This window comes from Moschus berezovskii, chromosome 18 (assembly GCF_049115385.1).
Source record: "Moschus berezovskii isolate FMDL1 chromosome 18, NW_MosBer_1.0, whole genome shotgun sequence".
Taxonomy (NCBI): Eukaryota; Metazoa; Chordata; class Mammalia; order Artiodactyla; family Moschidae; genus Moschus; species Moschus berezovskii.
The window spans coordinates 17,840,919-17,853,516 of record NC_142477.1 but is presented as its reverse complement, the minus strand read 5'-3'; the positions used below and the strand labels follow the sequence as shown (position 1 = coordinate 17,853,516).

General features: G+C 40.1%; 1 protein-coding gene across 1 annotated transcript in view; it reads left to right on the top strand.

The window, feature by feature from the left end:
* DNAH5 (dynein axonemal heavy chain 5) overlaps positions 1-12,598 on the top strand; it is a 265,941-nt gene that overhangs the window by 141,153 nt on the left and 112,190 nt on the right. Inside the window, exons 48-51 of the mRNA XM_055422257.2 lie at positions 4,385-4,507; positions 4,684-4,897; positions 6,645-6,868; positions 10,548-10,746. Coding sequence (XP_055278232.2) covers positions 4,385-4,507; positions 4,684-4,897; positions 6,645-6,868; positions 10,548-10,746 — 760 coding nt within the window. The remainder of the gene's footprint in view (positions 1-4,384; positions 4,508-4,683; positions 4,898-6,644; positions 6,869-10,547; positions 10,747-12,598) is intronic.

Below are 12,598 nucleotides of genomic sequence, written 5' to 3'. Positions count from 1 at the left end.
TGCTTCTGTTTATTCTTACAGATTTTGTTTTTTGGTGCCTATGTTGATGACCCTATAATCCCCAACCCACATTATACAAAGGGTCCAGCCCTGCTCAAAGTCTCCTTATAATCATAGCCAAAGCTAAACAAGGAGACTTACCTGGTGATCAGTCCAGTGATGAGGAATCCACCTTCCAATGCAGGGGACACGGGTGCAATCCATGGTTTGGGCACTAAGATACCATATTCTCTGGGGCTACTACGCCCATGTGCTGCAACCACTGACCCCACGCTCTAGAGCCCACGCTCCACAGCTAGAGAAAGCCTGCTATTTGCAATGAAGAGCCTGCTCACCACGAAGACCCCGTGCAACATCAACAACAACAAAAAGCTAAACAGGGCTACTGTCCAAGAGTCTTCTCAGATCTGTGCTCTGAGCTCCACAGGCTGTCAATGATCTGAAGACTGTTGTCTCTTCATTCAGAAGTCTGCCCACTGGCGTCTGTGCATGCTCAGTCACTTAGGTCGTGTCTGTCTCTTTGCGACCCCATGGGCTGTAGCCCTCCAGACTCCTCTGCCCATGGGATTCTCCAGGCAAGAATACTGGAGTGGGTTGTCATTTCCTCCTCCAAACTGGCATCTGTAGCCTGACACAGTCTGCTTTGGGGCAGATGCAGTCACACTAAATCACTCCTCTCCCCTCAGAAAGTGGAGGCTTAACCCTCTCTTGGCTACATTCTAAACTCAGGTGGTACAGGAGGGAACTGCACTCTGCTCTATAAAAAAATGCCCTAGCAATGTGTAAAGGAACATTAAAACTGATGGAAGGAGTGTTGGAAAGGGTAATGGGGACATGGAGGAAGAACCCCAGACTACTGACTACAGCATTACCATTTGCATGGAAGTACAATGTAGTTTGGAAATCAATCAGTTGTTTGATTTCAGTTTGTTTGAAATCAATCAGTTTTTCCAATCAGTTGGAAATCAATCAATCAATCAAAAGTATGTGCTCAGTAAGCAGAATCAGGGCTACAGAGAAAAGAGAAAGGGCTTCATGGTTCTCGTGCTCTAGAATCTCAGTCTTAAAGATCTCATTTCTTTCCCACTGATTCATGATTTAAGTCATGTGAAAGATAAAACACAGGGACTTCCTTGCTGGTCCAGTGGTTAAGACTTTGCCTTCCAGTGCAGGGAGTGTGGGTTTGATCCCTGGCTGAGGAGCTTAAGACCACAGATGCCTTGGGGACAGAAACATAAGACATAAAACAGAAGCACTATTGCATCAAATTCAATAAAGACTTTAAAAATGGTCCACATAAAAAATCTTAATAAGTAAATAAAGATAATGTATAAGAGAAACTGGATGTATATTGAGGTAAAATGCATTTTCCACTTATCCAAAAAATAGTTTCCTTATTTTATGATGAAGAACAAACCAGTTAAAATGACAGTAACAATCCTTCAAGATATAGTTGGGGCAAAAGTAATTGCAGTTTTTGCATTGTTGAAATTTGCCATTTAATATTGGAATACATTCTTAAATAAATGTGGTTATGTTATACATCGTTTTAATGCACACGTCTCACTTTATGTATTTTTTTTGCTAATGACTTATTGCTGTTTATTTTATATTTATTTTAGACTAGGGAAATGATGTTAGACTAAAGGCAAATTCAAGCAATTTTCTTATTCAAGTTCAAAATGGGTTGTAAAGCAGTGGAGACAAGTGGCAAGATCAACAATGCATTTGGCCAAGGAACTGCTAACAAACACACAGTGCTGTGGTGGTTCAAGAAGTTTTGCAAAGGAGATGAGAGCTTTGAAGATGAGGAGGGTAGTGGCCGTCCATCGGAAGGAGACAACCACCAATTAAGAGAAATCATCAAAGCTGATCCTCTTATAACTACATGAGAAGTTGCTGAAGAACTCAGCGCCGACCATCCTGTAGTCATTTGGCATTTGAAGCAAATTGGAAAGGTGAAAAAGCTTGATAAGTGGGTGCTTCATGAGCTGACCACAAATCAAAAAAATCGTCATTTTGAAGTGTCATCTTCTTTTATTCTATTCAACAGCAGTGAACCATTTTTCAATCAGATTGTGATGTGTGATGAAAAGTGGATCTTATACGACAGCTGGGAACAACCAGCTCAGTGGCTGGACTGAGAAGAAGCTCCAGAGCACTTTCCAAAGCCAAACTTGCACCAAAAAATGGTCATGGTCACTGTTTGGTGGTCTGCTGCCAGTCTGATCCCCTACAGCTTTCTGAGTCCCAGTGAAACCATTACATCTGAGAAGTATGCTCAGCAAGTCGATGAGATGCATTGAAAATGGCAATGCCTGCATCCAGCACTGGTCAGCAGAATGGGCCCAATTCTTCTCCACAACAATGCCAACCACATGTCACACAACCAATCAACTTTAAAAGTTGAACAAACTGGGCTGCTAAATTTTGCCCCATCCACTGTATTCACCTAATCTCTTACCAACTGACTACCTAAAAATAGGTAGTATCTTGAAGTATCTTGACAAGTATCTTGACAACTTTTTGCAGGGGAAATGCTTCCACAACCAGCAGGAGGCAGAAAATGCTTTCCAAGAGTTTATCTAATCCCAAAGTACAGAGTTTTACCCTACACGAATAAACCAACTTATTTCTCATTGGCAAGAATGTGTTGATTGTAATGGTTCCTATTTTGATTAATTCAGATGTTTGAGCCTAGTTATAATGAGTTAAATATTCACTATCTGGAAACCGCAATTACATTTGCACCAACATAATGCATCCATGAAATTAGGCCAAGAGAGAAAGGAAAATTTATACAACTGTCCTTGTAAAACTCTCCAGTTTAGCCATTTCAAATTGAAAGTTTCCATCATCATTTTAATGCATAACACCAAAGATATGAAAAATTTTCACCATTTTAAAATGGAAAGATACATAAATATATCACACTCCATTCAATTACAACACAAATTTCCCATGACAATACAATGGCAAGAAGAATTTCATATCCCCTAACATAAAACCATTTAAAGTAATGTACTAGGCTAAATTTAGCTCTCCTTTTCAATGAATTTAAATGGATAAAGCAATTAATAATCTCTTGACAACTCCCTATGGCAAGCTAGTCTTCCAGATAGTCTCTTGTCCGTTGATAAGAACTCATAGGCAAATGAAGATCTTATGTGTTGGAGGGGTCTTCTAAGAGCTAAAAGCCAAAGATGGAACAAGTGAGGCATCATGAAGTGATAGCCATATACCTACAGTTTCTTCCTCTTCATTATGACTGCAGTTTCTTTGAAATAGCAGGGCGTTACTAGTAAGCAATATATATCTTTAGAAAGCTAAATTGACAAAGCAAAAACAAAAGAGGGGGAAAAATTCAATAGTTTGTGAACCTAGAAGTGGAGATTTCTTCCTGTATTTGGAATTGCTGCCCATTAAATAGAAGGATTGGGGGCGGGAGGAGAAGGGGACGACAGAGAATGAGATGGCTGGATGGCATCACCGACTCTGTGGACATGAGTTTGGGTGAACTCCGGGAGTTGGTGATGGACAGGGAGGCCTGGCGTGCTGTGATTCATGGGGTCGCAAAGAGTCGGACACGATTGAGCGACTGAACTGAACTGAACTGAACTGAACTGAAATAGTTACTGAAAACTGCATCCTTGGACTGGTGTCTCCAACTGCACTTCCCTACTTAGATGACCTGGAACATAGCAAATCAGCGTATCCAAACACAGGTGTCTGTTCCTTGTCACACAGTCTGCACCCACTCCTAGGTGCACGTCTCTGGAATTAACGCCAACTGCCTAGCTGCCTTATCCAAATATTTGGATACTTGCAGGCATTTCTGAGTTGCTAGCTGTGTTTGACTCTGTCTGACCCTATGGACTGTAGCCCACCAGCCTCCTCTGTCCATGGGGATTCTCCAGGCGAGAATACTGGAGTGAGTTGCCATGTCCTCCTCCAGGGGATCTTCCCAATCCAGGGATCAAACCCGGGTCTCCTGCATTGCAGGCAGATTCTTTACTGTTTGAACCACAAGGGAAGCCTGGATATATGTATCTGTATAGCTAATTCACTTTTCTGTACAGTAGAAACCAATGCAACATTGTAAAGCAACTATACTCCAATAAAAATGAAAAAAAAAAAGAAGTCTCATCTAAAAATTTACATTGATTAGCACTTTATTTACTTTTAAATTAAACCAGATTCAAAGGTTATAAATGTTATGCAAAAAAATTTAGGTACCTCATTCTCTGTTTTCCAGAATTAGGGACATTTTGGGGGTTTTATGAGTAATTTATATTATTTCAGACATTTCTGGAATTTTAAAATAATTGACCATATCTTAGGGGATATTTTCACAGATATTTCTGTTGATCTTTTCGTTTAACAGAGGACGGTAGAGAGCTATGTGGATAAACGCATGGGCACCACATACGGCCCTCCGGCAGGAAAGAAGATGACTGTCTTCATTGATGATGTGAATATGCCAATAATCAATGAGTGGGGAGACCAGGTATATCAATCCTGTTGGGCACTTTATTTGCCTAGTTCATCATTGATTTATTTTTTCATGAGTAAATGGTTTTCTATGTTTTTCAACTTGCAATTCCTGAATTTCAATAAAGTCCGTTATTTAGGTCCTGGGATATAAAGGAATGACCTTTTAATTCTGAAAGTTGTCTTTCTTAGGTTACTAATGAGATAGTACGACAGCTGCTGGAACAGAATGGATTTTATAATCTGGAGAAGCCTGGGGAGTTTACCAGCATTGTGGACATCCAGTTTTTAGCAGCTATGATCCATCCTGGGGGCGGACGCAATGATATACCCCAGCGGCTCAAGAGGCAGTTCTCGATATTTAACTGCACGCTACCCTCTGATGCTTCCATGGACAAGATCTTTGGTAAAATGAATGTCAGTGGGGCATGGAAGGGGAGAATCCCTGCTTGGGTTCCAATGAGAAAATATCCACCCAGAGATCCACACAGAGGGGAGCACTGCATGGTTCCTTAGTCTGCTTCCTTCATCACTTTCAAGAGTGTATCTTATTTGTAAAAGCATTTATTATGTATGTACTGAGTTGGGTATCTAGGTAGATCTTTGCTCCCTGTGTATTTCTTTTTTAAAAATATAATTTTATTTATTTAGTTTTGGCTGTGCTGGTTCTTTGTTGCTTCTCAGCCTCTTTAGTTGAGGAGAGCATGGGCTACTCTTGTTGCAGTGTGTAAGCTTTTCATTGTGGTGGCTTCTCTTGTTGCAGAGCATGGGCTCTAGGGTGCGTGGGCTGTAGGGTGTGTGGGCTTCAGTAGCTGTGATTGATGAGCTCTGGAGCACAGACTCAATTGTTGTGACATACAAGCTTAGTTGCTTCAGGGCATGTGAGATCTCCCTGGACCAGGGATCGAGCCCATGTCTCCTGCATTGGCAGGAGGATACTTTACCACTGAGCCTCCAGGAAAGCCCCTGCCTATGTATTTCTTTAAGATATTATTGCTAGCTTCTTAAACCAGGAGGTTAAATATTAAGTGGTCTTAGACATGATGAGATGACTTCCTCATGGATACACATATTTCAGGTCTGGACTGATACAGTTCCACACCAGCAGTTTATGTAACTGATACCTAACCAACCCATGTAATGATTTTAGCCTAAGAAATATCAATAATATTTCTTAGGATGGAGATTAGCCAGAGTCTGATCCTCAGAGTAATTTATAGGGTTGTAATAAATTATTGATTGATTGCATGTGTAGTATTTCAGAAATCATCCAAGAAACACTAGCACAATCGATAACCATATTTATTTAACTGAGTAATGAACTGATTATGGAATCACTCTTTTCAGAGAAAGAGTGTAAAGTTATGCATGCATTCGTGTTAGGTATTACTTTACCATTGCTGAAACTGAGACTGAGGAAAACCTAATTACCCTAATTAACTTCTGGCAGACTAGAAGGTCTTCTTAGCACCCTAAGGTAGTGGAGTTGGCAATATCTGCCTTCAATCACAGCAGTGGGCAGAGGCTTGAAACCAATGACATCAGACTTATCTAAACTTGGGAGAAGTAAAATGGACCAGAATGAATGACTATTATCACTTTTAAATATCCTTTTTGGCCTGGAAAATTTTGGCTGTAAAGTAAATCAAAATATTTCATAATGCATGGAATGGCAACAAAAGATTGGACTAATCTTAGAGAATTCGTGAAACCTTTCTTTTTCTTATCTGTCCAAGGCAACTTTATATATTCATCATTGTTACCCATTTGATAATACTGAATTAGTTCGGCTAGAGTGGCAACCCACTCCAGTGTTCTTGCCTGGAGAATCCCAGGCACAGGGGACCCTGGTGGGCTGCCGTCTACGGGGTTGCACAGAGTTGGACATGACTGAAGTGAATTAGCAGCAGCAGCAGCAGAATTTTCAGCAACATTTCTTAATCAGCTTTTCAGTATTTGAATGCTAACTCACTTGAACCTATACCTACTTTTTAGGTTTAACCCCCCCCCAAATTAATTAATCGAAATTTCTTGAATATGTGGTTAACTATTAAAATGTGTCATTGTATTTATATTCTACATTACATTTTTCGTTTTAATTTAGTTGATTTGAACTGTCAGTCAAAATGTTATGACTTTTTTTCCTCTTTCAGGTGTGATTGGGGTAGGATATTACTGTACCCAGAGGGGTTTCTCAGAAGAAGTGAGAGACTGGGTGACGAAGTTGGTGCCCCTGACACGCCGACTATGGCAAATGACTAAGAATAAAATGCTCCCGACCCCTGCAAAATTCCATTACGTTTTTAACCTTCGAGATCTTTCTAGGATCTGGCAGGGAATGCTGAACACTACTCCAGAGGTTATCAAGGAACCAGACGTAAGTGATGCATGAGAGAGTAAGATGAGTAACTTTGTTATTTATTATAAACTCTAAATATTCTTAGTAATGTAATTTTTATGGGCATGAAAATATTTTGGGATGTTTTAGCATGGACATTTTTTTTCTTTCGTGGCTTTTCACTAATGTAAAGGCAAAATAAGCCAAATTTTTTTTTAAGTTCCAATTAAATTTGGTTTATGTTTAAGGAGACAGTGTCTCCTATTATTTTCTAATGAGTAGAATAAAAGGTAGAATTGATTTTTTCATCATAATTTTCTTATACTAAATAATGGCAAAACCTCCTGTTGATTTTATGATGTCTGTCTTCATATTATAAACTTCACATTATAAACCTGATCTTTAACTTCAAAAAGTAACTATCTTTTAAAAAATTAAAAAAAAAATTGTTAATGGAGGATAATTAGTGTTGTGTTGGCTTCTGCCAGTGTGAATTCTGTCAGTTCACAACAACGTGCATCACGGTGAATATACATACATCCCCTCCCTCGTGAGCCTTCCTCCCTCCCCGTCAACCCACCCCTCTGGGTCATCACATAGCACCAGGCCGGGCTCCTTGTGTTACATAGCAGCTTCCCATTAGCCATCTGTTTTACATATCGAGTATGTATTTCAGTGTTGCTCTCCCAATCTGCCTCACCCTCACCTTCCCCTGTTGTGTCCACAAGTCCATTCTCTATGTCTGTAATTCTATTCCTGCCCTGCAACTAGGTTCATCAGTACCATTTTCCTAGATTCCATATATATAGTGGTAGTACATGTATCAGTTCAGTTCAGTTCAGTTCAGTTGCTCAGTCGTGTCTGACTCTTTGCAACCCCATGAATCACAGCATGCCAGGCCTCCCTGTCCGTCACCAACTCCCGGAGTTCACCCAAACTCATGTCCATCGAGTCGGTGATGCCATCCAGCCATCTCATTCTCTGTTGTCCCCTTCTCCTCCCACCCCCAATCCCTCCCAGCATCAGAGTCTTTTCCAGTGAGTCAACTCTTCACATGAGGTGGCCAAAGTATTGGAGTTTCAGCTTTAGCATCAGTCCTTCCAATGAACACCCAGGATTGATCTCCTTTAGAATGGACTGGTTGGATCTCCTTGCAGTCCAAGGGATATATACAATGGAATATTACTTGGCCATAAAAAGGAACAACTTTGAATCAGTTGAACTGACTGAACGTATTTGAGTTAGCTGAACCTAGAGCCTGTTATCCAGTGTGAAATAAGAGAAAAACACGTATCATATATCAACGCAGATATTTGTAATTATCTTTATAAATAAGCTTTCAAAATTGAGGGATGAAACCATTTGTTTTTTGTAAGTCATCCATGATCTTTCTTTTCCATACAACTTGATGCACTAACAGAATTACAAATATTGGTAAAACTGAAAAGAGGCAGAAGAGTAGAAATTTCACCTGAATTTCATTTGACAGAAAAACGAGCATTTGTAGAGACACTCAAATACAACAGTTCCTAGCACTATAAGAATTCTCTTTGGACTAAAAGGAAATTCTAGTATGTAGAATCAGTATTTATGTAATATGTAAAATTGTAAAGTATATAGTATGTAAAAATGCAGTACTTTTTTTTTTTTTTTTGCTGAAGGGCCTATGTGCTTAGACTAAGGCAACACCAGCCTCTTTTTCAGACTTTGATGGCACTGAGATGGAAGTTAAGCAAATGGGTTTTAGGGACTTCTCCACATAAACGCAGAGAGACAGTTGAAATGTCAGTCAAACTGTCACAAGCACATCAAGTGTGGATGATAAGAAAAACCCAGCTTTACCCCAGATAGTCGCAAAGTAGGTAACCACACAGGCTGACTCCAAGACAAGACATTTTGGGGAAAACTCACTCTCCTTGTTACAGAGAATTGGGAGTCATTTTAGCAGTAGTGAACATGTAATTTAATTTTTTCCCTCAAATTTATTGACAAATTAATGACATCATGGAATGCTGTTATGCTGTCTGACTCTTTGAGACCTCACGCACTGTAGCTCACCAGGCTCCTCTGTTCGTGGGATTTCCCAGGCAAAAATACTGGAGCAGATTGCCATTTCCTGCTCCAGGGGATCTTCCTGATTCAGAGATCGAACCCATGTCTCTTGCGTCTCCTGCATTGGATATATACCACCAATATTACTGTTTGAGTACCTATTTTTTGGTGCTGATTTTAAATCAGCATTAACAGTTCCAGCAATTGATTTGTCATGAACTTTTGTCTTAACTGTGTCATTAAATATATTTCACTAAGCTTTTATTTTCTGGCAACCAAAGAACATTTGATCATTAGTAATATAATGGCTTCCCTGGGGGCTCAGACAGTTAAGAGTCTGACTGCAATGTGAGAGACCTGGGTTTGATCCCTGAGTTGGGAAGATCCCCTGGCAAAGCGAATGGCAACCCACTCCAGTATTCTTGCCTGGAGAATCCCATGGAGAGAGGAACCTGGTGGGCAAAGAGTTGGACACAACTGAGTGACTAACACTTTCACAATATAATAACTTAAAAACCTTCTGTCTTGCAAAATGTTACCAAGTTAAGAAATTTGCACCAGTCTTCCATATCAAATAAGATGCTTAGACAAATTTTGTTATCCTTGCTATCAGGACAGCTATATTGAACAATTAATTCTTTCAACTTCCAGTTAACTTTGGGCCCTGAATTATCTAGATGCTGCTGCTGCTGCTAAGTAGCTTCAGTTGTGTCTGACTCTGTGTGACCCCATAGACAGCAGCCCACCAGGTTTCCCCGTCCCTGGGATTCTCCAGGCAAGAACATTGGAGTGGATTGCCATTTCCTTCTCCAATTATCTAGATGAGGTGATTTCTTTGTGCAGGTAGATGAGGTGATTTCTTTATGCAGATAACCCAGATTTTTGTTGTGAATTTCTTCCACAATGTGTTAAGTAGATGTATCTTTGTAATTATCTCAGTTGCATACGTGAGAGTTGTTTATACACAACTTTTTATATTATGCTCCGGCCATATGTAGGTGTCTTATCCAGATAGACTAACTGATCACAAGCATAAGACTTTTATATAGAGTGTTAGTTTGTTGGACATTCAGAGTGAATTAGTATTTTATCTAGGAATGGTTTTGTTTTAATTTAAGGGCTGACAATAAATAGACACTGCTTTTTATTTACTATCTGGAGAAGGAAATGGCAACCGACTCCAGTATTCTTGCTTGGGAAAGTCCATGGGCAGAGGAGCCTGGTGGGCTACAGTCCGTGGAGTCACAGTCAGACATGACTGAGTGGCTGAAGACAGATGAGACCAATTTGAAATGAACCTAAGGATATTTTAAGTTTTTATTTTACCTATTTTTTAACAGGACAGTAATATTCATGGACAATTTTTGCATCCTAAGACTATGCATCCCTGTACAAATGCCAGTAATGTCCCCTGTATCATTTTGGCACCCAAAAATGTCTTTTTTTGGTGATCACATACCAAATGAAAGCCATTAGTCCAGGACTTTTTTCTAAGGTGCTCTCAAACCTGTTGCTCACATTAAAAGGAAACCAGTAATGTTAGCCTTAACTTCTTAAAATGTCACATCCTAAATCAGGAAGGATGGTCCTCTGTGATACTACCCACTTGAATTCCCAACTCTGACATCACGGGAATTAATAACACATTTAAATGATGCTTTGACAGGAACTGTTAAGGCTGTGGAAGCATGAGTGTAAACGTGTTATTGCTGATCGTTTCACGGCATCTGACGACGTGACCTGGTTTGATATGACTTTAGTCAGCTTGGTGGAGGAGAAGTTTGGTGAAGAGAAAAAACTCTTGGTGGATTGCGGAATTGACACTTACTTTGTGGATTTCTTGAGGGATGCACCTGAAGCTACAGGTAAACTATTGAAGCAGAATTTGAAATCCTCCAAAGGGATATCCTTTTCCACGTGATGACCTGTTGCGAAGGGACGACTTGTTGAAAAAGACCCTGAGGTTGGGAAAGACTGAAGGGCAGAGGGTGAGATGGTTAGACAACATCACTGACTCAATGGACATGAATTTGAGCAGACTCCAGGAGATAGTGGAGGATAAAGGAGCCTGGCATGCTGCTGTCCACGGGTCGCAGAGAGTTGAACACAATTTAGCGACTGAACAACAGCAAAGGGGATATCTGATGACAGAGGTTTAGTTTAGGGATGTTGAGTTTCTGTCTAGTAAACTTTGCTGAAACAAGCCTGAGGCATAGTAGGTGCTTAATAAATATAGAATGCGTGTTGTTGTAAATTTCCTCCATGATGTGTTAAGTAAATGTATCTTTGTAATCTTTGATTAAGATTAACCATTTTGTACATGTCAGCCTCGAGTATAAAGGTAGAGTTGGGAGGCAGGGTACAGCTGAAGGCAGTGCAGGAGGCTAACAGCTGTTGTATAGAGGTAGATTTGAGAAATGGGTCTCCCATACCTTAGCTGGGCAAGCTTCTGAACTTTCTTGAATCTCCTGCCTCTGCTGCTGCTAAGTCACTTCAGTCGTGTCCGACTCTGTGCGACCCCATAGATGGTAGCCCACCAGGCTCCGCCGTCTCTGGGATTCTCCAGGCAAGAACACTGGAGTGGGTTGCCATTTCCTTCTCCAATGCATGAAAGTGAAAAGTGAAAATGAAGTTGCTCAGTCGTATCCGACTCTTCGCGACCCCATGGACTACAGCCTACCAGGCTCCTCCACCCATGGGATTTTCCAGGCAAGAGTACTGGAGTGGGTTGCCATTGCCTTCTCCCTCCTGCCTCTACTTTAATAAAAATGGAAGTATTAAAATATGCATCATGGGTTATGTGGGGATAAATGAGATGGTGTCTGTAGATGGCTTGGGCAGTCTGTGTCTTATACTTACTGTGAGAGGACATAGAGCAAAACTATGATTATTACTTGAATATTCCCAGGTGTTGAAAATAAAAAGGAAAACCTCACATTCCCTGAGAGGGCCATTGAATATAATTAGAGGTGGGTGATGGGGAGGCAAGATTTTGTGGTTATGGTTCTGTGAAGAACTGAGATATACTATATTATTTTTTTATGAAAAGAAGTGGTGCTCCAGTTAATTTCTTTCCTCAGAAATAACTGAGCTTAAGTAGAATATTTTTCTTTCATTTAGAAACCTCTTCTAATACTGAGGATGAATATTAAGTTAGTTTTCATATTCAAAAAGGCATGTTTAAGCACATGTTATTTATATCTTTTAAATGGTTGAAAATGACTGGGCAGCCCCTTACTAGATTTGATAAGGATGTATGTGATCTGTCAAGTTTCTGAGTAACAGTTGAAAAGGATGTTTATTGCTGGCTTTGCAGCTGGACAGATCTTTTCAGAGAAAGAAGCTGATATAGTTTATTTTAAATCAGGTCACACACATCCAAAAATCATGTAAAGGTAGGAGCATTATAAGGTGATTAGAATTTATGTGTTTTATTTCCACTAATTCAGAAGGATAAGTAATTGTGTGTCCGAGGTGCAGAGTAGAACTCCAGCATTTTGGGGTGGGGCTTTGGGGTTTGGGTGGGGGTAGGTGAATGAGTCTAGAGGCAAATACAGACCCTTTTGTGAGTTGAGCGCACTTTGTTTCTCAAAGCTTGAATGGAACATTTATGAAATAACGAAGTGCCTATTGAAATTCAATTAGAGAGAGCTTTGCAAATAGACCAATCTTATTATGCTAAATCCATTTTCTTGCTTTGTCATAAAAAGGTTAATA